The sequence below is a fragment of the Canis lupus genome, chromosome 8 (assembly GCF_048164855.1).
Source record: "Canis lupus baileyi chromosome 8, mCanLup2.hap1, whole genome shotgun sequence".
NCBI lineage: Eukaryota > Metazoa > Chordata > Mammalia > Carnivora > Canidae > Canis > Canis lupus.
This window is the reverse complement of record NC_132845.1, coordinates 39,167,917-39,193,793: the sequence shown is the minus strand read 5'-3', so window position 1 is coordinate 39,193,793 and position 25,877 is coordinate 39,167,917. Positions and strand designations below refer to the sequence as shown.

Genomic DNA, 25,877 nt, shown 5'->3' with positions numbered 1-25,877 from the left:
AGGGGAGGCACACGAGGTCGGGGGGTGCTGCTGCAGTGCTGGGTGGGGGCTGAGGCTCCCGGGCGGGAAGGGAGCTGCAGCAGGTGCACTGGACACCCGTCCCCAGATCCGCTCACAGGGGCTTCCCTGCTCCCCTCCCTGCCTCAGGATCTTTGCCAACATGGTCTTCATCAGGAGTATCACCCTGGGGGCAGCACCAGATGCCAGCGGGAAAAGTGGGGGCCCAGTGGAGACCATGGCCGCTCCTGCCTGTGTCTGATTCAGCCCAAGACTTCTCTAACATCGGGAGGAGCAAGGGCTGTTCCCGCTGCCCTGGGGTAACCCACCGCCCCCAGCTCCTTTTCCTCCGCCTCCTCCCTCAGTCTCGACTTCCCAGGGGTGAGTCTAGAACTGTGGGGAACTGGAGGCACTGGGCCCTCCTGCCTCCCAGGGGTGACTGGGTGGTGGTGAACTCACCGAAGGGCAGGGCGGGGACAGGCAGAGACATGGAGACATGCTGTGCCCGCGCCTCCCTCCCAGGCTCCAGACCCCCCCTGCAGCAGCCCAGGGACAGCTCTACTGGGCCACCGGCCAACATCCCAGGAGGCCAGAACCCCCGAAATTTTGGGGAAGCAGGCACCAGCACGAGTCCCCAGCCTAGGCCGTGGAGGTCAGCAGGATAGGGTCTCCCTGCCCAGGCCAAGGCCAGGACCCACTTCCCTCCTCCTTCCACAGGGTTTTGGGTCCAGGCCACACTAGCCAGAGTCTTCAGTGGTTTGTGCAAGGACTGGCGAGAATGCAGAAATGAGCTAGAACCCATCAGCAGCCCTCAGCTCTGCAGGTGGGGGTGGGGGTGGGAGGAGAAAGACTAGGCTGCAGGGGTCCTGAAGGCAGCCCTACAACGAGTTCTGGGAACACGGGCTGGCCTGGGTGGAGGGTGCTTCAAGATTAACTGGTCTCTTGGGGGAGAACCCCTGCAGCCTCTGTGTTGAGAGGCCAAAATGAAACCCACTGTGGGAACCGGACAAAGACCAGGCTTCCTTGGAGGAGGACTTGCCACCCCCATCGACCCCCGCCTCCTCTCATCGGCTGTCCCAGCCTTCTGGTGCCCTGAGGACTCCCACCACCCCCATCCTCTTGCCTCTGCTACAGGGCAGGGGTCTGGTCAGGGTCCTTCCGGGCACAGATGCCAGGACACCCCACCGAGCTAGGTTGGGAGCTCCTGTGTGGGACGGTGGCCAGCATGTGACTCTAGGCACAGTTTCCATCCCCTGGGCTCCCCAAACTCGGGCCCACCCAGACCCAGGGCAGATATTCAAGAGAGTGAAGGAGAAAACACTCGCGGAGACTAGGAATTTAAAAAGAGGTTTATTTCATGCAGTTGACACAGCAAGTGATGTGTGCTGGGACAAGGGCTGAGGAGAGAAACTGCCCTGCTATGTTCCCTTCTCCCACCCTGGCTGGGGGGACACGTTGCTGCCAAGCTGCGCCTCAGATAGCACACAGACTGGGAGACTGTCCACCGACCTAGGCTGGGGGCCCACGATGCAAAGCCCACCTGGAGGGGGACAAGCAGAGCAGCCCACAGGTGAATCAAGAGGAGGGGCTGACCTTTCCAGGGGCTGCAGCTGAGCAGGGAAGCCCACACCTGGGGCCCAGCGGCCCAGGTGCCTCCTGGGGTTAGCCGTGGCTCTGAGTCACAGGACTGGCCCTGGAGCATCTGTGCAGGAGGCCAGAGTCTGAGGCCAAAGGACCCCCTGCCCCCCACCTGATGCAGCCGCCCATAGTTCAGGTGCTCAGAAGGCAAGGCAGACAGGACACACGCAGGAGAGGAAGGGGTGTGTGTGCTGGTGAACGCCCCCAAAGCCAAAGACCAACCTCCTCCCAACCAGGGGCTGGAGTGAGCTGCTGCGTCTGCTTCAGGCCAAGCCAGAGACCATGCGAGCTCTGAGCACTGGAGGGCATAGGCTGCCGCGGACAGACACACAGCCACAACACAGGGTGGACTGACGGGCGCTGGCGCACCTGCCGGCCATAGCCTCCAGTTCTGGGGAGGCTGGACGAGGCCAGAGACACCTGCTGGGTGGACACAAGTGAACATGGGGGGTGGGGGAGAAGCAGGGGGACTGCTGGCCCCTGTGCAGTGCCCTGGAAGGTTCCGGCCTGGGCCCAGCAGCTGCACACTCCACGCGCCCGCCTCCCTCTGTCCTGCCCTCAGGGAGCTGTGCCCTCCCCACAACCCCCTGCAGCAGGCCGGCTGGAGGCCTCCCCGCCCGGCAGACCCAGAGGAAGGGCCCTCAGTCTTGGGACCTGGGCTGGGTGGCCGGCTCCCATCCAGCCCTGCATGTGGACAGGAGACAGGTTCAGATCCGCTGTCAGGAGCAGAGCCGGAAGGTGCCAACTGCTGTCTGTGCAGAGAGCAAACTCTCTGAAGCAGAATTTGGAGTCCTCTCCCCATGCCCCCGACTGTACACTGAGCATGAGAGCTCAGCGCCCCTGCAGCCCACCTCCCAGCCTGGGCCAGCAAGGCAAATGCCCGAGACCCCGGCAAACAGGATGGTCACCAGAGAAGACTAGGGGTTTGGGTGGCGCCCTGCACCTTAGGATCAGCCAGTATGGGAGGCAGAGTGGGACAGACAGGTGTGCACCCTTGGCATGACGAGCCATGAGTGCTTCACAAATGTCACTAGAAGACTATCTCCTTTGTCCCCAGGGATGGGGCAGGACGCTAGCAAGAGGTAGGTGAGGTGGTGGCGCTGGCACGGCCGAGGTGGGAGACGGGCGTGTGCTACTCTGCTGTGCCAGCCCCAGCGCTCCCCGGGCCCTCGTGGGCGCCCGACATGCAGATGGCCGCCAGACAGGCAGGGGGACGGCCACCACGAGCCCAGGTCAGCGCTTCTGTAGCAGTGGCTTCTCTGTGCGCTTTGAGACACTAACAGTTGTTCTCATTCATAAATACACAATTTTATTTGCTATTTTCAGGGGAAACTTAGGCATTAAACTGTAAGCTGATAAAATACGGATACCTAAAAAAGTATAAAAGTATAAATATCCCCTCAGAATAAATTTTAGTGAATTAAGTCTTAATATCTTTAAATTAAAAAACCACAAGCCTATCTATTATGTCAAGATCACAAATCAAACGACGCCACGTGGCCAACAGCGCACACAGCACACAGGTTCACCCCGAGGCCAACGCGGGGCTGCCCCCACCCTGGGCACCCCGGGGGGGACGGTTGCCGGGCCCAAATGTGTCCTCCAGAAAGACTGCGATGAATGTGAAGCCAAACATTTAACAACAGACAACAGACCTCACAGGAAGGAGGAGGTAAGTCCCAGGTGCCAGAGAACTTGGTTAATCAGGTTATTGGCAAAGAAGAGGACACAGGCGAGAAGCCTCCGGAAGCCCTGGAAACTAGGCACGCCCGAGCCTCCGCCCCGCTCGGCAGCGGTCAGAGCGCCCGGCGGCCCCGGCAAGGAAGCAGAGAGCTGCCCGCCTGCAGCCCCACGACAGCTAGGAAAGGTCTGTCCTCAAAGCATGCGAGCAGCGCTTTTTACAGGGGTTCTAGTAGGTCCAACGTCATGTCCTGTGGGCAGAGCCCGTGCAGGTTGTGTGAGTCTCAAACACCCCAAACCCCAGAGAGAACTGCATAGTTAGACAAAGAAGACGAGCGAGCTGGCAAGAGGGAGAGATTTGTGATGCATTGTAAACATCCGGTTTTCAGGGTGACCGGGAGTCTCAGCTCCGGGAGCCAGGTGGACAGGCCTCCGCCCCGACCTCCATCCCAGGACCTCCATCCCAGGCGAGACAAAGGCACTGACGGGCAACAGCTCCCCCACAGGCCCGAGGCTGGGCCAAACCCAACAAGCATCTACCTCCCCTTCAATGACTTAACGCATCAGTCCAAAATGCAGCAACACTTTCAGGCATCTCTAAAAAGTACAAACGCTGGGTCGTCTGTCCACACTGGGGAAGAAAGGATGCAAAGTTCTCTTGCCTGGAAAATGTAAGTGGAGAAGCCTCGACTGTTCCCGACGTGGTCAGGCAGGGGGAGCCTGGCTCTGAAGGAGGCCGGGCCTCGGGGCTGAGGCCCGGGAAGTAGTGAACACGCGGGGGCCGCCTCTCTCAGGAGGTACCCGCTGGGGCTGCAAGAAACTGCCAACCTCTTCCGCCGGGAAGGCAGAGCGACTCCCTGACCCGAGGACCAGGGCCTGGTGCAGCCTGGTGCACGTGGGTGACCAGTGGGCACCCAGAGCCTGTGGCCATGGCGCTGCAGCCACTTCCTACCAGCAAGGCCCTGGCTCCGTCACAGACTGTTTATGTTATGTTAGCACCAAGAGCGCTGTCCTTTAAATGATCTTCGGTGATTACAGGGGTTGGCTGGAAGCTTCCCGCCTCGGGCCCATGCAGCATGGGGAACACCGAGCGGAGGCCCCCAGGGGGACACCCACCTGGCCGGCACGCCTGCTCCGAGTGGGGACGCCCGGTCCCAGACAGGTGGTCCCGTCTCGCACCGCCCACCTTAGAGGCAAAAAAGGATCCACACCCAGATCTCTATAGAGAAATTGTCAAACGCAGGTTTCTTCTCACAGCCAAGCTTCCTCCACATGGCAGATCGTTGCAACTTGGGACAAGATAAAATGTTTCTTCAGCTGTCAACACTGTGCTTCTCACATCCTTGAACCCCGTTCTTGCAAAATCTGAAAATGCCAAACAGACAATGAGGACCTGGGTGCTGCACGGGGCTGCACCTTGTGGCCAGCTGGGAGCCAAGAGACCCTGAAGCGAAGCACCTGCTCCGGGAGCAGGGCCCAAGACCTTAAGTCTGCCTGCAGGTGGCTCAGGGGGCCAAGCACAGGCTGGAAGTCGGCCCAGCCAGCAGGCGCAGACCCTTGCTGCAGAGCCTGCCCTCCAGCTCTCCATCCCAGCCCAAGACAGACGTATGTGCCCCCACCTCCCACCACAGCAGCCAGCCTGAGACACGGGTGGGGGTCATGGCTCCTTATTAAGCGCCCAGAGGTCCCTGGCAGCCAGCTCCCCTGATGGCCGCCCTTGCTTGCCTTCTGCGGGTGACAGAGCCCCCCTGGGGGTTCAACAGCTCACCTGACAGGCAACAACCCCCGAGGCTCCAGCCTACATAGATCTGGGCTGCAGACGTGTGTACAGCCAGCGCCCTCAGGGCACCAGCGGTCCGCACCTCAACCCGTTCCTCTTCACACCCGTCACAAACCCGGCCTGAGCCCCACAACACACAGACTTGAGCTCCCAGAACTACCCCATCACCTCCACACCCGCCGGTTCAGCCTGCAGGGCTCACATCGTGCTCCTCAGTGCGCTGGCCTCCCTGCCTCAAGGGCACCAGCCCCTGCAGAGTCCATGGCCTCTTGGCCACCATGCCTGACCCTGTCCTTCTCCCTCCCCCTCGGCATCTCAGGGACAGAGCAGAGCCCCCAACTTCCTTCAGCCCCAGAAATCTGTGTATCCTGTCCACCCCCAAACCAGGCTGGGGGCTTCTAGAGGTCTGAGCACTGGCCAACCCCTAGAGAGTTGAACCCCACAGCCCAGGTAGAGGGGAAAGGACCACTGTGTCCCCAGGTGGGGGCTTCAGAGTCCGCACATCTCTTGCTGTTTAAATCCACATGCGCAGTATGGCTATGAAGCACCAGGTAACCAGGAGAAACACCCCGAGTCCCAGCTTGGCTCAACCCAGCCAAGGCCAGTGCTGTAGGAGGCAATGTGAAAGCGAGCCTCCAGGGGGCATCTTCTGCCTGAATGCCAGAGCTGAGAGAGATGGGGCCCTAGGGACACCGTTTCTGAGCCCTGGACATGCGCACAGCGTGGGACTGTGCCCTGGGAGGTACCAGGCTGCTCACACCAGGACCAGGTCCACAGAGACACTCTGGCCAGAAAGAGGCTCCCTGCCTCCCAGTGAGGCCTCGCCCTCCTGCTCCCAGGCCAGGGTGGCTGCCCAGGACACCGTGGTCACAGGAGCAGAGGCCCTGGGCACTCACATCCATGAAGCACTTGTTCTGAACCACTCAGGAAGGCACAGGTTGTTGAGGGTCACTCCAGCCTGTGCCCTGGTGCCCTACACACCCCTGCCAGCCCCTGGATGTGCCCGCCAAGGCTCCGAGGGCTCCGGGACAGCTGCCTGACATGCTCTCATGCTCTCCTGCCCACTGCGCCCATCTCCTGGGACCCCGCTTCACTCCCTGTGAGGTGCAGCCTCATCTGTGATGGAGAAGCAGCGCCCCAGATTGAACATCCCTCCTCAGGCCCCTAGGTTTAGGGAAAAGTCCAGGAGACCCCTGTCAGAGGGATGTGGTCTGGGGGAGCTGATGCAGGAGGGTCACATGCACTCCATCGGCCCTCGCAGGTCCCCACTGTTCCTGCGGTGCTGGCCCCAGTCCCGTCATCTTTGCTGTTTGCAGGGCAAGCTGGAAACCATGCTGAGGAGAGTTTCTGAGTCCACAGTGGAGAGGAAGCCCAAGCAACCGGAATGCCGCCCACCAGAGTGAGCCCCAATAACTACCTCCTGACGAGGATGGAACACCACCCCTAGGGCCTGTGTCAGCCACAACCCCATCTGTCGGGGAAAGCCTCTTCCCCGGGCTGCCTCCCAAGGCGGGGCCTGAGCCGACCACAGGGACCAGCTGTGTCCCTTGAGTAGCAGCACAGCCTGACATGCCCAGGCAGGTGCACCGTGTCATCGTGCGAAGGCAGGGCCCGCCCCACGGCTGCTCTATGACCAGCCCGCACCTCCCCTCCCACAGCCCAGTGAGTTGGGGCCACCGATGTGGCTTCTGCGAAAGCTGGTTCCCCTGTGCTCACACGGGTTCCCCCAGGGTGCAGCCGGGCTCTGACCACAGGCTGCTAGCACCACTCACTTTCCAGCTGGGCCAGGTTGGTGCCTGCTGCGCACGAGGCTGCTGAGCCCGAGGAGTGACCACTCCCAGCAGAGCTGGGCCACAGACACAAACTACACACCAGGTTGGAGTCTTGAGTGACGAAAGCAAAATACCCCCATGATTCTGGAGGTTCTCCATGTGCTGAATCAATACTGTTAGCTTATATTCAAGTTTCTTTTGACTTTCTCAACGTGGCTACTAGGAAGTTTGAAGCAACAGATGGGACTCATTCTGCCTATCTCCTGGCCTGTGCTCCTCCAGACCAAGGCTTGGTAAACTCCTGGAGAGCCAGGTGACAAATACTTGAAGACGGGTGGATCAAGAGGCAAGACTGAGAACGTTGTATAAAATCATCAAAAAGATAACTGAAAACGTAAATGCCACTCTTATTTTGCAATCTCCAGTCCAGACCTCTCACAGCGGGACGGTCAACCTTTCAGGGCTTAGCTGGCCACATGCCTTTCCTGAGCTCCCAGAGCAGAGGCTGAGGAGCCCCCAATCTGCACGGCTTGGTCCATGACACGGGTAGGGAGGGAGGACTCTGGAGGGAGCAGGGGAGCACCATGGATGATGTGTGGCTTGCCCACCTACAACCTGCCCTCTCTGGGCCTCGACTCCCCGTGTGCAAGATGAGGGAACAGAACAGTGGCCCTTGCTAATGGTGAGCACAGCTGGGCTCTGGACCTGGACAGTGGGAAGAGGGACGGGACACAGCAGGGATGTGAGCAGCAGTTGGGGACCAGGACGTGTTTGCGGAGTCCCTCATCACAGGGCAAACAGAAAGAAGGTCGTCAGAGACTCCTCTCTATCAGCATCCCACTCCTGAGGCTTTGGTGTCAGGACTGAGGTCCCCCCCTAAGGCACAGCCCTGGCTCTGTGGCCCTGAGTCCGTGGCATTGTGACAGGATGGGTAGGCCTGTGTCCTTGCCCACTGACACCCACAGCGATGAGGTCCTTTCAGCAACTGACACATGGGGTTCTTGTGCACCCCAGCCTGGGTCCCAAGGCCACCCACGTGGACATCCTAAAGGAAACAGACTATAGCTCCACCCTAGACAGCTGGCTCCACCAGAGATCTACAGTCAGCTTCTAGCGCAGAAGGTTCTCTGTCCACTACAGGTATGGGAAAGTGCAGCAGAGGAAGGGCTGGGGTCAAGGAGGCTAAGGTGAGTGGTCAATGCAAGGGTGACAGAGCTCACCATGACATTTACACTTAATCTGAATCATCCCCATCGTGACCCGTCTCCTCGTCGTCACTCTGGCTCGGCACGCAGCATGCGGCAAGGGAGAAGAAGAGAGGGCACCGTCAGTGCAGGCTGGGACGGGGTGGCGGCTGGGGAGCCCACCCACAGAGGCCGTTTCCCCAAGGTGGTGGCAAGTATGGGTGCTCGGGGGCAGGAACGCCCTCTGCCCTCTGCACAGGCGGACCAGCCTCGTGTCGGGGGTCCTGGGTCCTGAACCCACACGTGCAGACATGCCACAGAGGAAAGCACCCGATTGTTCCTGAGCCTGGCACTCCTAGGGCTCTACTCTGCCCTCCCTCTTTCTAGTGAGGAACTGAACCTTGCCCCAATAGAGGTGTGGCCTTTACTGCTGGCTCCAGAGAGGCAGTGACCTCCGGGCCACAGTGGACAGTCTAAGAACGTGACAGGGGTGAGGTCAGTTGGCCAGGGAACAGGAAACTGATCAGTCAAGCAGGCAGTCATCGATCAGTTATCAATCAATCTCGTCTGTGTCACCGAGAGCAGTAAAATCCCTGGACACGGAGGTGGGTGACATCCCTGGTGGGCAATGTTCTGCGTGCTAGCGCCGCCTGTCAAGACCCCGCAGAGGAGCCCTCACCTGACAGGTCTCCGGGCCTCTGCCCCATGCTCTGCCCTGCTGGACCTGAGCCCTCGCTCTCTATACTCCTGACGACAAACCACACCCCAGGGTCCCCTCAGTCAGCGAGTTCTGCAAGCCTTCCCAGCAAATCTCGGATGGGTGGAGGGGTCTGGGAAGCCCCTGAGCTGGCGGCCGGCGGTGGAAGCGAACCACCCTTGTGTGGACCATTGTCCTCACTAATCACTAAGCTCCCTGCCCGACGCCTGCCTGGAGCCGGGAGGCTGACACTCGCCACCCTCACGGGTGCAGCACTGCTAGAACCAGGCTGCACACGGTGTCCCCAGTCACAACCCCTAATCCAGCCCTGATGGTTTTCCATGGTGTTCCGGGGACCCCGACCATGTTTGGCCTCTTGGGGAGCTCCCGGCACGGCCCTCATTTAGAAACCAAAGCAGCTATCACACTTCAGACCCAGGTATTTTTGGAGAGAAAAACCGGGCTACATTTTCAAAAGCAAAGGGATTTGTGGTTGTGCCTGGAGCTTCCTCAGAGCACAGACGTAGCCTTTCTGCAGCAGAAAAGCCACCGGAGGGAAGTGAGCTCAGGACACCACCCCGGTAAAACTTTCCAAGTTCAAACATCAAAGTCTCTAAAAATGAACAACTTACAGAATTCTGCAACTGCTCAGAGAGATGTGCCTCCTTATGAGACTGGGAGCTCGGGGGGCTCGGTCACCCTAGACTCAATGGGCAGCACATCCCCAGGCCCAGCACCGTCGATGTGGTCCTGACCCAGGTGGGAGGCGGAGGGGCCTCAACGCCACGTGTGCAGCTACGGTGCTGCGGGCCAGGGTGGGGACATCCTGGGTACTGGACAATCGACCCCTCGTGAAGACACCCGACTTCTTCATGCTGTGAGGACAAGCTGCCACGAGCTCCGTGAAGACGGCCACCTCGGGAAGGCTAACATACGTGGGGGCAGTGCTGTCTGTTCCTAAGCCGACACCTCTAAGACAGGCCCTGAAAGAGTCACAGGGCAGTTCTGGGCCAGTGGCATCGACCAGAGGCCACCTGGGAGGGCTGAGACTCTGAGAAAGAATCAGGAGCCTCCAATTAATGACATCAGTTAAAATCCATTGGGTTCTGGTCCTTTCCTGCACTCATTCAAGTGCCCTGTGGCCCTGAGCCTTCACCCGGGGTGCCCGCCACAGAGCCCTACCCCCTTCCTTGGTACCCCCGCAGAGCTGGCTCCAGGGCCCAGGAGTGCTGCCAGGTAGAGTCAGCCATGGGCAGAAGCATCTGGAATCAGTGACCCCAGAAGACGTGCCAGCTGCTGCTCTGTGTCATGAGACTAACCCGAAAACGAGCAGCACGGCTGTCCCTGCACACACCCTGGGGCGATGGAAGAGCCAACACCCAGAGGGAGCCGGTGCCGTTTACACAGGGACCAGTCCGTGCTGGTGCCTTGCTGAGGCCACGCTCCCAGGAGTCTGAAAATCGTATCATCTGCAGGATCTGCTCCTTTTACAAACCAAACAAGACTCCCAAGACCAGGGTGGATGCGGCTAAGGCAGGTGCCACGCGGGGGGCCCCCATTCTCCAGCCCTGATGTCCCCAGTCCCTGGGAAAACAGCCCACCACAGCATCACTTAGAAGACAAACTTGCAGAAGCAGCTCTGCCTGCCTGAAGGTGTTGGCAGGGGGCTGTGGAAGCCCCAGAAGCTCGCCTCAAGGGGCGGCCGGTGCTCAAAGACCCCTCCCTCTATCACCCATGGTGCTCTGCCCACCGACGGCCCATGGGACCCACGGGTCCTTCCTTCCCTCCCAGGCTCTGCTTCTGATACGTCAGGCGAGAACTTGTGACCAGGGACGAGAGCATGAGGTGCGTGGGCCCTACTGCAGGCCCAGCGCCCACCCGCCCGCGGTCACCCACCTTGGCTTTCTCACTGGGCTCACTGGCCGTGCCGTACGGGGAGTTGTGCAGCTCCTTGGAGACCACGCAGAGAAACTCCGCCTGGTCCTCGCTCCCGTAGTTGTAGGAAGAGCCGATGCTGACCAGCTGCGAGGAGAGAAGAGCGCGGCATGGGATGAGTGCTGCACACGTGTCCAGCCCACCCGCCAGTGGGGGACTGTAGCCTGCGAGCCTGCGCCAGCGCCAACCGGCACCACAGACATTAAGGAACAGGGTTCAGCCTCGAGGTTTCTAATGAACTCACAGAAAATGAAATCCCAAACACGTGTACACAGGGCACACACGTGTGCGGGCCACCCCTACACGTGCACCACGCATGCGACGGGCCATCTCGGCTGGGCCACTCAGCTCTTTCGGGTTCCGGTGGGGCCCACAGGAGTGGGGGCCTGATGCTGGGAGTTGGGGGGGCAGTGGCGGCGGGCTGAGAGCAGGTTGGGGGAGTCACGGCCTTCAGTGTAGGGCCGATCCCTTCACACGGGTTGGGCACACGGGAAGGTGAGCTCCCACATGCTGTGCCTGTTCCTGCTGCAGCTACCAGGCCTTCTGAGGGGAAGGCAGGGCTGATCTCCTCCCAGCAGGGCCATTAACCTGGAAGGGCACACTTGGCGTGGGGGGGGGGGTGCTGGAGGGGCCGGGGTGCGGGAGCCTGGATCTCACAGATGGACGCGGGTGAGCTGCGGCTTCCACTCTCTGCAGGCTCAGCTGTGTGGGAGCCGTGTGACAGGCAGACACACGCACAGCTGACCCGCCTGCTCATGCGCATTTAAATGCAAAATGAGTCCAAAGGAAGCCTCACACTAGTGAGGCTTCCCAGGGCAGAATTACTGAGCTGACAAGTGCCTTGAAGGGCCCTTGTTCCTTGGCCACACACGCTGGAGGTGGCCAGGGGCAGGGGCACCAGAGCGGCAGCGTTGGGGCAGCAGGCAAGGCTGAGCAAGGAGAGTGTGCTGGGCAGCACACCTGTGTGGCCGGAGAGGGGGGAGCACAGGAGCCGGCATGTTCTCCCGCCTCTCTGGGAGGTCGTTCTGGGTTCACGGATATCCCTGGAGAGATGTGCCCCGGCACCTGTGGACCCTGGGCGGGAGAGGGGCGGCTCTGGGTACAGACTGAGCTGTGGGTGCGCAGCCACCGAGAGGGCCGTCTGCACGCAGACAACGTTCTCTTACAAGGCACGTGAGCCTCATCGAGGGCCCTGCGCTTGGCGCCCACACCCCTTAGGGTTCTGGGCTCTTACCCACAGCACTTCCAACTCCTACTTCTGGGAAGTAGAGCATTTCTCCTCGAACAGGACTGGCTCTGGAGCTTCACCGGCAAGAACCGGGAAGACACCCTCCAGGGACAAACTAGGCAAAACAGGTAAGACTCAGGGACGAGAGGAACCTGGCTTGTGCAACGGACTTGGGATCTTCCAGAGGAGCTAAGGACAAAGCCTCAGGCTGAGCACAGATAGGAAGACAGAGGCTCACACAGGAGATTCTCCCTCTCAGCGAGAGCTACAGAGGAACCTCACTCCAAGTGAGGGGGACCCAGGTCAACACCCCAACTGCTACCTACAACTCCCGTGTCCCCAGCCCTTCTCCAGGCTGCACGGTGAGGGAGCACACGAGGGGCATGGGACGGGACGTGCGTCCCTCCGGACCAGCCACTCACTCTGCTGCCCTCCCCCGATTGGAGGGAGGATGCAAACACCACAGCTGTCTTAGTGACATTTTAAGGGGATGCCAAGCATGCTCTACAGTGTGATCCACTGTTCCAAAAGACCCACAGAAAAGGTATGACCTTTAGAAGGGAGCCTGGGGTGAGCCTGTAATTTACCGCCCTCCCTCCGGGCAGGACTGCTCACCGTGGCCAGAACCTGTGTGGGATGGAAGCCAGCAACACTCAGAGGCCCGAGGGGCCCTGGCCACCAGGGCAGGTGCTACCTGGGGCTGGGGGCTGGGAGCAGTGAGAAGTTTGTAGAAAAGGTACTAGCAATCATCGAGCATCCTGGACGTGCTCACAGGCCCACAGCCAGTGGGCAGCAGCTGTGCAGGCTGGGAGCAGGGGCTCCACAAAAGGAAGGGGCACTCCCACATCCTCATGTCAGGCCAGGAAAGTGGAGGGCACAGCTGCGCCAGAGCCGAGGGCAGGAAGGGGACCCGGGGGCCACAGAGCAGCCCCGCTGGGAAGGGCATCTGTGCCAACTGCAGCACAAAGGAGCCGAGGCCACCATCTGCTCAGCCAGCATGGGAGGGGATGTGAGGGGACAGGAGGGCAGGGCCAGGCCGGGATGCGCTCAGGCTGTCGATCCCACACACACGGACAGGCCAGATGGAAGCACAGAGAGCAGTCCTGGCAAAGTACGGGCTCAGGTGAGGAAGAGTAACCAAGAGAGAAGGGTGGGCTCCAGCACAACTCCACCCCCCAACATCCGTGACCGATCCAATCAGGATGGGGCACAACTCCACCAACACCTCATTACCAGTCCCTGGAGGCAGCAGGCTCATGGCAACCCTGCTATAGGGGTGGGGCCTCACCTGCTCGAACTTCCACCCATCAGACATGGTGGACACCATCTGGGTGAGCTCCTCCTCCTGACACTGCAGCACACGGTATACGTGCTTCACCGGCACCTGTGTGACGACAGCTGCGGCTGAGACAGGCCCCGCATGCCCCCTGCCAAGTCCGGGGACAGCCCTGCAGATGACGCAGGGGAGGATGACGCCCCTCGGGCTCAGGTCGTGGCACAGAGTGACCTCCCCCACCCAGCCTATCATCCAACAAAGCAAAACAGGCCGAAGAGGTGCCTTCGGAAAAACATTTTCTACCCCTCATCTGCCACCAAACATGTTTCTATTTCTAAATTGCAAAATTCAGTGAGTCATGCTCCTGAAACCCTGACAGCACCCTGGGCTAGACATGAGCACGCGAAGACTGTGCCCGGAAGCAAAGGCAGCCAGGAGGGGACGGCAGCGTGGCTTCCGAAAAGCTGGTGTGTCACCTGCTGCACCCACCCACCGACCTCCACCGAGTTGTGCTCCAGGCGCAGCCTCTGGTGCTAAAAGCACCAGACTTGCCCGCCAGAAGCCTGACCTCGCAGAGCTGCTCCTCTGGCAGGCTGCAGCGGCGGCCATGATAGCACAAGAGTGACCACCACATGGTGGCAGTGGCTCATGCCGTAATGGTCACAGCCTCACTTGTGACAGTGAATGACACTGGTGCTCTCAGCCCAGGCCCTGAGGAGGGACTCCCCTGCCCCCAGCACTCAGATGGGTGCTCTGCCCAGCTGGGTCATGCTAGCTACAGACGGGACAGCTGGACGAAGGGCGGGAAGGGAGGGGAGCGAACTGTGCCTACGTGGTGGGCCTCGGAAGCGGCAGGCCTATTAGTCACTGGTCTTACCTGGGAAGTTTTGCTGTCTCGTTCTCTAATTTTGTCCTTTACAAGTTTTATTAGTGAGGTGATATTGTAAAATTCCGCTTCCTCCAACACTCCTAGAATAGAGAAAAATAACTAATTTTTACCAGATCCAAAAATAAATGTTTCTCCCGCATCCTCCCGTGGACCCCACAGCCCCATGTGCAGACATGCTGGCTCTAAGTGGGGTGCCCCAGGATTAAGGGCAGAGGGCACGTTTCCTGCACACACTCCTGGCATGTGCCACTCCAGGTGGCCAGCTGGGCACACAGTCCCACATGCATCTATCCCAGCTTTTCCCTGGACGCCCCTGGACAGAACTTGGAGACCTCCCCACAGCCTGCGGACCACCTGCTGCCCTCACGTGAGGCCTGGGCTTGGCGGGTAGCTTTGTACAGGTCTATCATTTGGTGCCTCAGTTTCCCCATTCAACTGGAAGCCGAGGGGTTGAGAGCGCGGCTCCCAGCTCTAGGACTCTTGCCAGTTTAGGGCTGCCTTTCTTCCCCAAGGCTGCCACGTGTGCTCCACCTATTCAGGGACTCTCCAGTCCCAGGACCCCTTCCAGGGGTTCCGGAAGGGCCGTGCTGGCCACCCTGGCCAGGCCTCACTCTATGCCGTGTCCCCAAGCAGCGCCAGCAGCTTGGGCTGCGCCCTAACCAGGTGTCCAGGTAGCACAGTCAGAGGGGGCGCCTGGGGGTAAGCAGCTGTACCTACAATGTCACTTCTCAGGATGGCGTGTGGCCATGTCAGTGATGAAACGCAGACCTGGTGCCATCCTGTCGGCCATCGCCTCAGACCTGTGGGTGGGGACTGAGAGGCTTTGCGAGGGGGCACCAGGACCGTCCACACACTGCGCTGGCGTCCACCATGGGCCCTTCTGAAAGCATGGTATCGAGGTTGGTCAGGAGGCAGGTGATGAGGCAGGGTGGCAGGGGCCTGTCCCCAGAAAGCACCTGCCTCTTAGCAAGCTGTCCCAGGATCGGGCTGTGAAGTTTAGTCTAGAACTAAAGGGCTCCACAAACAGCACGGAGGAAGGCGCCCCAAACAACGTGAGTGCATGTGCATGCAGAAGGCCCCTTCGCAAGATGCAGGCTTGGGTCTGGAGGCCCAGGAGAGAAGCACACCAGGAAGTGGCAAGGAGCGAGCCCACTTCAGTCCCGGTGGTTGCTACAGGACCCCAGTCCCTGCAGGAGCCAGAGCCCACGCTGGATGGAAGCGCCTGGACCGCCCAGGGCCTCCCTGACCACTGAGCTCCCTACTGGCTGCTCTGAGCGCTGGAAGGCTTGAGAACAGGTGGAGCTCAGAGGTGAGGGTACGGTGGTGCCTTGGAAGGAGAGCACACTGAGACCAGGGAGCACCGGGATTCACCTGGCAGGTGTGTCCAAGACTGCCTGAGCCAAAGCAGCCGTGAAAGCGAGCAGCCTTCCGCGGCAGGAGCCCCGGCCCCAGCAGCCTCGCTAACTAGGCTCCTGAAGCGGTCCACAGCCCAGGTGACCTGTCCCCCTGGTGACAGCAGTCCTGATAGACCACCCCGGCCAGCAGCCTCCCCTCCTGGAGACAAGCGCCTGGGGGGCATGTGTGAGAGGCAGCCTTGAAGCAGTGAGGGGACGCAGGCACGTGGGATTTCTGCAGGGGAGGATGTGCAGGGCCTGCTCCTTGGCCAGCTCGGGCTGAGAGGTCTGTTGTCTTAAGTGACCAACCTGTCCACTGGGACCCCCGTTCCCAACTCACCTTCCTCTGCGAGGTCTTTGTTAATGACCAGCTTCCCGTGTCTCAGGTAGTTCAGCACAGGCCCAAAGTATGTGGGGTCTCTGTCGATTAAATAGGCACCAGTTTCATCCTACAAAGAACAAAACCCTGTGAGTCCTGAATGTGAAGGCCAGGATCTGCACGTGTGACACCAGGCCACACGGAGAGCGGTGCGGAGGCACAGGGGTCGTGTGTGTCCCTTAAGCCACAGTCAGCCTGCGCTGGGGCTCTGCAGGGAGGGGGTTCTGGGGGCCTCTGGCTATCGGCAGTCTCGGGTCTAGGCCAAGTCAACCTCCCTTTATTTACTCAGCAGCGAGGGAACTGTGTAGGGACCTCTCCTTAGCCGCAAACATGGCTGAGGGACGGTTTAGCCTCCGTGCCATGTGAACGCTATGAACACTAACACGAGTAAGTGAACACAGACTCTCCCCCTGGGCCCCGCAGCAGGGCCTTCTCATCCTGGGGTAGGGGTGGTGCGTCCGAAGCACACAGAAGAGCGACTGTATAGAGAGGCCTGACCTCCATGGCAAGGTGGCCCTGGGGTCCCTCAGGGAACGCTGACCAAAGGAGCCACACCCCATGGGCAGCGTCTATGAAACAGACCTTCAGAAGGCACTTCACCCACACTGGGTGGCCTTGGTTCCTCCCGGAGGGTCAGGGCCCTTTGCTCAGCTGCCAGCAAGTTCCCAGCACAGCCTGGACCAGGGACATGGACATGCTGACCTGCGCACAGCAGTGGGGGTACCACCAGCGAAGGGGAGCCACAGCCGTCTAGGAGCCGACCGCACTAGGGATACCGCGCATCTGCCCTGGGTCTGCTGGGCGGGTCTGGCCCAGGCCGCCTTCTAGCGGGGCTGCCCTGCAACCAGGGACCCCGCCACCATCTCCCTCTCTGCCGCTGCCCGTGGCGAATCCTGCTCCTCCGGCAAGACCACGTCCCCTCCCTGCGGCCCCAGGGAGGCCTCCCTTTGAGTCAACAGGGTAACCCCGTAAGTCAGTGGAACAGCTGATGTGGCCTGAAAGCAGCTGCAGGGGCTCCTGGGCCTCAGCAGGAACATGACCAGCTGAGACCCTGCAGGATGGTGTCAGCATGTCTATGGGGCGAGCGTGGTGGTGGGAGTATCTGAAGCTCCTGGGTGTGCTGTGCCTACGGACACCCGACACAGGGAGCCAGGGGGCATCCTGATGGCAAAGCGACACCCGCGTTAGGACCTGACTTCTCACCCAGGAGCATCACCTCCTGGACTGTGGGTGGCAGAGCCTGGAGGTTCCAAGGGCTCCCTGCTCTTCTTACATCGTCAGTTAGGGCGCTGGGACCTGGAGCCTTGCTGCTCAGCAGGCAGGACCCGGGCACTCAGCCCAGTCTCCTGCCAGGACAGGCCACGGCCTGCTCCCCTGTGGGCTTCTGTCCCCCAAGGCGGTGTCCCCACTGCACAGAGACCTCCCGAGTTCATCCTCATGTTCTACCCACCATCTAAGTTAGACACTGCCCCATGGACCCCTGCTTTCTGTCCGTCTGGACCCCTACTATTCCCCAAGCAAGGCCAAGGACCCCATGGACCAGCTTTTGGAAGAAGGATGCTCTACCAGTCTCTCTACTGGCAAAAAGTAGCCAGAAGGGACCAAGGCCTGGAAAGAAAGGGATGGGTTGCCACAACATGAAGTCCGGGGCCCGTCCCCACCCCACCCCCAGGTATGAAAAGAGCCCAGGGCTTGACATTTGCACATCACCAGGCTCAGAAATGACTCATCAGTGCACTGCTACCTTGACACTGGCAAGCTGGCAAAAGGTCAAGATCAGATGGAGAGAGGGCTTGTGCCACCTTCAGGGCATCCCAGGGGGCCTCCCTATCCCAGTGGGCCCAGGCCCCAGTGGGCCCAGACTATGAGTTCAAAGGGACAAAGGGACCATCATCACACTGCGCTCCCCCCTTGCGGAGCAAGCCTGAGCTCCAGTGCCTGCCCTGGTACAGGGCAGGTTATGAGGTGGTGCACTCAGCCCAGAGGCCGTTTTCATGCCGCCTCCAACATGCCCACCCTGAAGGGAAGCACAGAGCTCTCCTCCTGAGGCTGCCTGGAGGCCCACCTGCCTGGACCCAGAATGGTAGGTTCACTGAGTGGCCTTGCGTGGGAGACTGTGCCACCCCCTGCCAGTGACGAGCCAGCTTGCCCAGCCCTGCCACCAAGGAGCAGCACTTATGGAAACTCAAAAGTGGTTTCTCCCATGAAGTCCCGCCAGGGCTCCCTGGACCGGTTTCTTCTTGGGGATTTGTTTGGAGCAGAAGGATTCCAAGATCAGGTGGGGCCAGGCAGCAGCGTGAGTACGCAGTGCTCTGAACTGGGCTCGTCAGAGGGGGTTTCAATTTCCACAGGCAATGTGGGGGTCCTACACCAAAACCCCAAAACTCCACCAGGCTTTATCTTGGGCGACTGCCTAGATGATCACAGACTGACTCTTAGACACACACATGTAGGCAAGACCTCCATAAACACTACGTGTCTGAGCACCTGAGCATGCGCAGCATGCTCTAGCGCTGGCGAGCGCGGCCGAGGGCTGGCTGCAGATAGGTACCTTCAACACTGGTGGGCGTGCCCACAGAGGTGTGAGGGGCCTCAGAACCTCACATGCTTCTGGAAATGCAGCCCTGGGACCTCACTTCAGAATATAAGTCTTAGGTTCACTTACGCAAAAGCCTAGAGAAAAGCATCTTGGCAACACCTACACTGGAAACTGGGGAGTGGTGGGGGCATGGCCGCTGGCTCTCCATGCGGGCCTCGCCAGCTCCACTGCACCAGCACGCGCAGGCAGGAGCCCGGTCTGGTCACACAACAGGCAGCAGGGGACTGGTGGCAAGACTCGCGGGTCCCTTGTCTCCTCTTTCTGTCCTGTCCTCAATTCATAGAATAAGCGTGTGCTACATTTGTGGAATGGCAAGCTTTGCTGTTGTGTTGTTTGTAAAAGAGCCAGAATTAAGACTGCTTTCTCGACAAATCATTTCCCTCTATTAACCTTACCCACTTCTCACTGAGTTAGCGTTTGACCTACTTGTGAAGTGCTGGCTTTAAAAATATACACCTACCTTAAAGGGCTTAACAGGGAAGCTGGCCGGGGAGCTCCAGGGAAGCTGGAGTACGCAACAGGGGCCAGCTGCCCACAGCTGCCAGTGTGCCCACGGGGAGCAGGGCGGCCCAGTGATGCCCAGGCCGCCTGGATCCCACCCCAACTGGGACCCACCTTCCTGGCTGAGCTACTGGGCTATGGGCCCCAGGCGGGGAGGCTGCCGGACCACAGAGATCACGCCCTGGCCACGAGCCCTGATTGCACAGTCATTTTCCGAGAGGAGCCAGTGGGCAAAGGGAGGGCTAAGCTCACATCACATGCTCTCCCAGGAGACACCTAACCTGCAGCTGTAACATGGAGGCGGCGGAGTGGGTAAGGCTGATTTGAAACCACCAAGAGAGCTCCACACCCCGCTCTGTCCATTCCTTTCTGAGCCCACCCAGCATCCTTAGCCCATACCCCTGGGTAGGAGGTAAAGCTCTGCAAGGGGCAGACTCATGACTATACCACTCAGTAACGAGCCCCAAGGCTGAGTTCTCCTTGCCCACTCTGCGTCCAGAAGTAAAACCTGACCCGCACATTAAAGGGAGGATTGAATGCACTGCCCAGCAAAGCACTGTGGATAAAGTGGGGGCTGCTCGTCCCTCAGGGCCAGCCGCTCCCTCAGCCCAACCACAGGGTCCTGGAAACGGTGATGAGGAGTGAGGATCAGGGATGTCAGACTCTCACCAAGATTCTAAATGGAAAAGAACTCTGTTGGCATGAGAGCTCTCTATGGAGCGTCTGCACTTGGCCCCATTACATCACCTTCACGGCCTCCACGAGCACGTCGGGAAATGGGGGACACCGCACCACTCCGGTGCAAGAGAAGCAGCACAGCCACTGGAGACTGGCAATGAAGAGGGCTGAGTGTCCTGAGCTAAATGGGAGATAAATTCTGTTAAATCGCCCCATTAAAAGCTAAATGCAAATGCACAGAATTCTTTGCACACAAGCATCTGCAATGAATCTAACAAGAAATACTTAGCTTTTACTCTGAAGCTATCCATTTTAAATGACTATTTCAAATTCCTGCACAAAACTTTCAGTCTCTATTCTCTTGTTTGTTTTGTTTTCTCATTTGTCAACCCTCCATCCAGAAGAGGATGAGACGTCACCGATTCCAAATGATGAGGTGGAGACCCAGAGAGCCAGGACTACACAGGGGTGGTTCAGAGTGACCCATTCAGTCTGGCAGGAGCCAGGGGCACTGAGAGGAGACACCACGTCAACTGTGCACACACTGCAGCAGGTGCTGGGTCACCCTGGGGCAAAGGGACAGTCCTGGGGAGGTGCTGAGCGGACCTGCCAGCCCAAGGGCCAGCCATCCAGCTCACAGCTGCTATGAACATTTATGTTGCAAGGCAGGGCACCGTCCATCTGCCGGGATTTCTCAGGTGCTCCCCTCCCTAGACACATTCCAGCTACAGAACACCTGCACGTAAATCCTCCACAGATATCACATTACTTATTTTGGTGGCGTGAGTGTGTGTTTAATATAAAACTGCTGCATGAAAGACTCAACTAGAGATGGAAACAGGTGGGAACCATGGTCGGTTGGGGCAGAAGCTCCACACAGGGATGACCCAAGGTCCTTGGCTGCAGTGCCCCTCCTCCACTGCCTCGGAGGGGAGGTCTCCTCAAGCCTGGAGTCCCCGGGCCCCAGGGCGACAACCACTCCGCGCTGGCAGCCTGACACTCTGCAGCAGGGGCGCCTTGCCAGAGGTTCATGCTTAGCCCCCGGCTCCCATGAGGCGCTCAAACCCTCCCTGCCAGCTGTCCCCACAGCCATCGCCCTGTTGGCTCCCAGGTGGCCTCTGCTCTCTTCCTAACCCTTGCCCTGCTGGCAGATCTGGTGCAGAGTTTACCCTCCCTTTCTGCTGGGGCAGAAGGGCAGACCCATGGCTCCTCCGCTCCCTCACCCAACCTCCGCCCTCCCTCCTGCCCACTGCAGTGGCTAGGCGTGGTTGGCGCCCCGCGCTGCCTGCCTCTCCCTTACCTACTTCGGCCTATCTGCCAGAGCTGGCCCAGCTCATCACCTGCAGAACTGCCGTCACCCAAGCCTGACGTGCAAAACTAGGCAAAGATTCTAGAAGCCCCACTGCTGAGGAAACTAGAACCCCCCAGAATGTGGACGATGGGAAGAGACACTTGTGCACACCCACATTTGGATGCCTTGAGCCTCTTCCAAACATGTGGGCGGATGGTACCAGAATCCTGAAGCTGTGTTCTCCAGGCTCAAAGACCTCAAGTTTCTTACAAGAAAACACGGTGGCTGCCCAGGAAGCCGTGTCCCCCCCTCCCCCCCCCAACGGAGCACATGCTCCAGTCTCCGAAATCGGGAAGCTGCCCTTGGGCCTCTCCTGAGATCAGCCAGGAGCTCTGGGTGGAGCGCGGAAGAGGCCACCAGGGAAGCATGGGAGACACGCCGCCCTTCCCGGCTGGCGGAGCACAGGAGCGACCCACAGGTACCAGGGTTTGCGGTGACTCAGAGACTATGTGCAGAAACGTACAGTAGCAAGAACAAATTCTAAAGTGGAGAGAAAGCGTTTGTTTTAAAAACAAAGTACAGGGCAGCCCGGGGAGTGATCCTGGAGACCTGGGATCGAGTCCCATGTCGGGCTCCCTGCATGGAGCCTGCTTCTCCCTCTGCCTGTGTCTCTGCCTCTCTCTCTGTGTTGCTCATGAATAAATAAAATCTTAAAAAATAAAAATAAAATAAAAACAAAGTACAGAGTAAAGTAGAAACGGCCACGAGTCATCTGTTTGCTGCAAGGACCCAGCACAGGGCACAGGGTCCGAAACTCCCACAGCTCCTCCGTGACTTTGGCTCAGAGCGGCACACCGACTCACCCTCAAGTCGCACAGCTACGTAAGTTGGGTCGAAGTCAGGCCCGAGTCTTAGTCTAACTCTGCCACCAGAGGAGACACTCCATCTCCCCAGGACCCACGGCACACCAGCGCCAGACTGGATGTCTCTGGTGCTCTGCAGTCCAGGGAGAGCGGCCCAACTAAGACCTGGTGAGAGCACCCTGGCCATGCACACACCTCCCTCGGTGCAGAGCCAGCTCCTTTAAAGGACCTCCAAGCATCCCCTCACAGGTGAAAGCGGCCAGACACCCTGGGAACAAGCAAGCACCTCAGGGTTCCCATAAAACCCAATTTGCAAAATCAGGCAGGCGGACAACAGTTTTCTGACCACTGCTCTGAACGAAGCCTAGTCACTATGCAGTGGGCAGAAATAGGAAGTGCTTTGCAGTGACAACCATTTCCTCTCGGGCTGCCCTCAGATGGCTGATGGTAGGACAACTGCAGGCCCAGGGCTTGTGTCTGACGTCTCGAAGCAAGTTCTTCACACTCAAGGCAAGTCCCTTCCCAGGACTTTCTGACCTGGACTCACTGGCTGGTTCAGGTCCCAGGGCTGTCCAGTTAGGTGTTCTGTGAAGACCTGCTGTGCCGGGGGAGGGCAGGGGCCCCTCCCTCCACTCGGGTCTCAGACCAACCACGGCATGCGGTCAGGGCTAGGAACATGCTCAGAGCCACATCCTTGACCAAAGTGTGAAATGAAACGCGCCCAGTCTCGGGACACCCACTCAGAGCCCCAGACAGGATGACCCGGCGCTCATGGGAGCCTGGGATGCTCTAAAGAATTCGGGAAGTTAGCCTCTTGCCTCCGATTTAGTTATACAGAACATATCTGCTCTTTCTACTCTAAGGAATCCCCACTTCTTTTGCCAAGTGACTTAAAAGTTTGTACTTCCACCCACATCCCTCATCACTTGGCCCTGTCTGTAAAATCTCTTCCACTATCTTCCCAATCCTGAAACTCTTGCCAACACCAAGTACACCCAGAGTGAGCACAGGCAAAAGCTGCAAGTGACATGTCATCAGAAACACTGTGGTCACCCCAACCCTCAAAGACCCATTTGATGCCACAGCGTCTGCAGCCCGAAGCCTCCTGGCCCCGTCAAAGGACAAAAGCTCAGGTTTTCTCTGGGCCTGGCTCAGTGACAGAGACTGAACCCACCTCAAATCCTACTTAATCCCAGTGGTTTCCAACCACCAAGTAGCAGTATTTCCTGTTTCCCTTTTAACTCCTAAAGCATCTCCACACTGAAACAGAAGCTGATTCAGCTCTGAACAAACGCTAACCTGTTTTCAACAATGCCTAATGGGCCAGGTAGCATGGACTACACCAAGAGACTTAACCCAAATGAATCACACGGCAAGTATTCACAAAGCACTTCCGGGAAGGAGGATCATACCTGGCCCGCCCCTTACAAGAACCTGGGAGAAAGATGACCCAGACAGCAGAGGGGCAGATGCTTGAAATGAATACCCCAGACACAGCCCTGCTGGAGGAAGCCCCAGGAGGAAGTGAGAATTCACACTTGGCCAGTCTATAGAGAACCGCCAGCGGGCCAGAGTGGGCCGGAGTCAGCACTGAGACCAAAGGGTAAGGATTTGGAGCCCAGAGTTGGTCCCAGGCTCAAGCCCAGTGGCAGCCCTGCTCCCCATTCTCCCCAACAACCTGTCTGTCGCCTTCTTCAGAAAAGGTTCCATCAACTCCACCTCTCCCAGAGGTTTATGTGGTGTTTAAGAGCAAATTCCAGGCACTCTCCCAGTGAGTCCCAACCCAGCAGGTTCCTACAAGGTTCCCATCTCCCCTTTGAATGTCCCCACCCAACCCTTATCCAAGCACCAGCTTGCTGCAGCCCAGGTGCTCAATGAACACGGGTCAAGTGCCCAGCAGGAACCCTGCACCAGGTCTGTGCTGACGTCCAGCCCTAGGGACAGCTGCCAGGTATGCTTTCATTCATTTTAACTATGCAGTGAGGGCTTCGAGGTTTTCACAAGTGAATCAACATCCTGTTTCTCTTCCATCATGTAATCACTGGTGTCCCACTCCTCCAAACACCCCTTCCCCTCCACCCTCAGCCTCCGGTTTCTTACTCAGGATCTAATTATCTAGGAGTGAACCTCTGGGATGTTCTTTCATCAGAATGGGTGGTGGTGGTGGTGGTGGGGGACCGAGAAGGATCCAGTATCTCACACGCGGTTTCTCATCTGAAGTAAAGCATTCTCCCCTCCCATAATCCATGTGAACTCGCATTACTATTTCTGGTAAATTCCTGTTGCCTGTTACAAAACCTAACCCTTACTATCAACTATCTTATGAGACAGAAACTGTATCTGCTGCGTTACCTTCACGTTCTAAATTTCACTTTGACGATTTGGAACTCAAATGTGGGTAAGCACAGGACGACGGTGACAAAAGGCAACCGTTGCATGTGCGTTCTGGTGGGTTAATCACCTCCCCCAAAGGACTGTTACTGTGGTAGAGCAGTTTTAAGTCATTTTGAGGCAGTAAGATAAAGGGATGAACTGCCTTAACCGCGCAAGGTAGAGGTAATTGGCTTTGAATCAACTGTTTGTGACTTTGCGTCAAAATAAATAAATAAATAAATAAACAAACCCAATGGACAAGAACAATTTAAAATCTGATTCAACATACAAAGCAGGATCTCCCGAGTAGAAAACCAAGTGAACGAAGCACTGTGGCCCAGTGTTTTAAAACAAACAGTAAAACATACCTGTCTGCTATAATGGGAGAATCAGGGCAAACAAAAGCCTACTTCTGCCCTGGAGAGGATGAGGATGCCATGTTCTGGGAGGTCAGTCCCCCAAGAGTGGAGAGCTCAAGGGGCAGCGGAGACCCTGGAGCTCTGGCGACCCGATCCTAAGGTCATGCATGCCACACCAAGGATGGTCTCGGTGGCCTTCCCGAACTTGGAGAGGGAGCGGAATCTTTCTGGGAAGACTGACTTGCACGCCTGGCAAGCGCTGAGCTGGCGCGGCGCATCGCCAAGTGCAATTATGTACGCTCAACTGAGAAGCCCCAGGAAAGTTAGAAGGTTGCGAACTGCCTGGGATAAATACAGGGAACACGTACTCTCGCAGCAGAGCCCCGCCGGAGTTTCAATCCGGACGGATCCCCACCAGCTCCTCCTCCGCCACGCCAGCCTTACAAAGGTGATAATCCAGACGGTGTCCGTGAGGATCCGACCACAGTCACGAGCACTCAGACGAGAGGCGAGCTGCACGCCGACCGGTCGGTCGGGAGGGCGGTGGGGTCGCTGCCCCAACGAACTCTCCCGCCTCGTCGCTCCTCGCTGCCCCTTCGCACACGACAGGGCGCCAACTCTCCAAATGCAAGTCACCGGGGAACGCAGGTCACCGCGTCGCCCCCCCCCCCCCCCCGCCCGCGAGGTCGGACGTGTGGAACGCGAGCAAACGAGAAGTGCGGGGACTCAGGGGCTGAGCGGCCCCCAAGGACCCGGGGCCCGGGGGGGTGGTGGGAGGGGGAGGCGGCGCCCCTAGGCCGGGGGCCGGGGCTCTGGGGCTGCGCAGCCCGCCAGGACCCGGGGCCGCGGGGGGGGGGGGAGGGGGAGGAGGCGCCCTCACGGGGGGGTCGGGGGCCGGGGCTGCGGAGCCCGCTCGGACCCGGGGCCGGGGAGCAGGAGGGGGAGGAGGGGGAGGAGGCGGCGCCCCCAGGTCGGCGGCCGCGGCGCTCCGCCCGACGGCGCCCTCGAGCTCGGGCGCCAGCCGCCTCCCCGGCCCGGGACGCGCAGGCGGGCGGCCCTCACCTTGTCCGAGTCCAGGTCGGGGTCGGCCTGGCACAGACGGTACAGGAAGGATTTCGGGTCCCGGCACAGCGTCTGCCGGGTGGTGAGGAAGTAGGTGCCGCCGACGTTGAGCCGGACCCACTTGGACACGCCGCCGGGGCGCTGGGCCAGGGCGCCGAGCCCCGCGCTGCAGCGGCGGCACAGGCCGGCCCCCAGCCCCGCCCCGAGGCCGCCCGGGGCCGGCGGCAGCAGCTCGCAGTGATTCTCCGCCATGATCCCAGCAAGCCCCGCCACAGGTCCCCTCTACCGGAAGCGTCCGGCCT

General features: G+C 59.2%; 1 protein-coding gene across 2 annotated transcripts; it reads right to left on the bottom strand.

Moving 5' to 3' along the window:
- Positions 1–1,328: 1,328 nt before the first annotated feature.
- Positions 1,329–25,851, bottom strand: KCTD5 (potassium channel tetramerization domain containing 5). 2 transcript variants are annotated; one of them, XR_012035400.1, is made up of 8 exons: positions 25,576–25,842; positions 15,811–15,919; positions 14,065–14,156; positions 13,200–13,295; positions 10,645–10,770; positions 9,381–9,731; positions 8,088–8,146; positions 1,329–4,680 (listed from the first exon to the last, which is right to left on the bottom strand). XR_012035400.1 is itself a non-coding variant. In XM_072835405.1 (6 exons), exons 1-6 carry the CDS (start codon positions 25,825–25,827, stop codon positions 4,651–4,653), a joined length of 705 nt encoding a protein of 234 aa, XP_072691506.1. In that variant the 5' UTR covers positions 25,828–25,851; the 3' UTR covers positions 1,329–4,650. The 2 variants fall into 2 exon arrangements, 1 of the variants encoding a protein (XP_072691506.1); XM_072835405.1 differs by lacking the exons at positions 8,088–8,146; positions 9,381–9,731 and having other exon boundaries at positions 25,576–25,851.
- Between the last annotated feature and the right edge of the window lie 26 nt (positions 25,852–25,877).

Excerpts from the sequence above, each read along its gene's own strand:
- KCTD5 (XM_072835405.1), bottom strand. The coding sequence starts at position 25,827 with ATGGCGGAGAATCACTGCGAGCTGCTGCCGCCGGCCCCGGGCGGCCTC. Across the intron at positions 13,296-14,064 it reads GAGACAGCAAAACTTCCCAG|GTGCCGGTGAAGCACGTATA; the intron begins GTAAGACCAGTG and ends GTCGTCACACAG. Across the intron at positions 10,771-13,199 it reads ATGGGTGGAAGTTCGAGCAG|CTGGTCAGCATCGGCTCTTC; the intron begins GTGAGGCCCCAC and ends CTCTCCTCGCAG.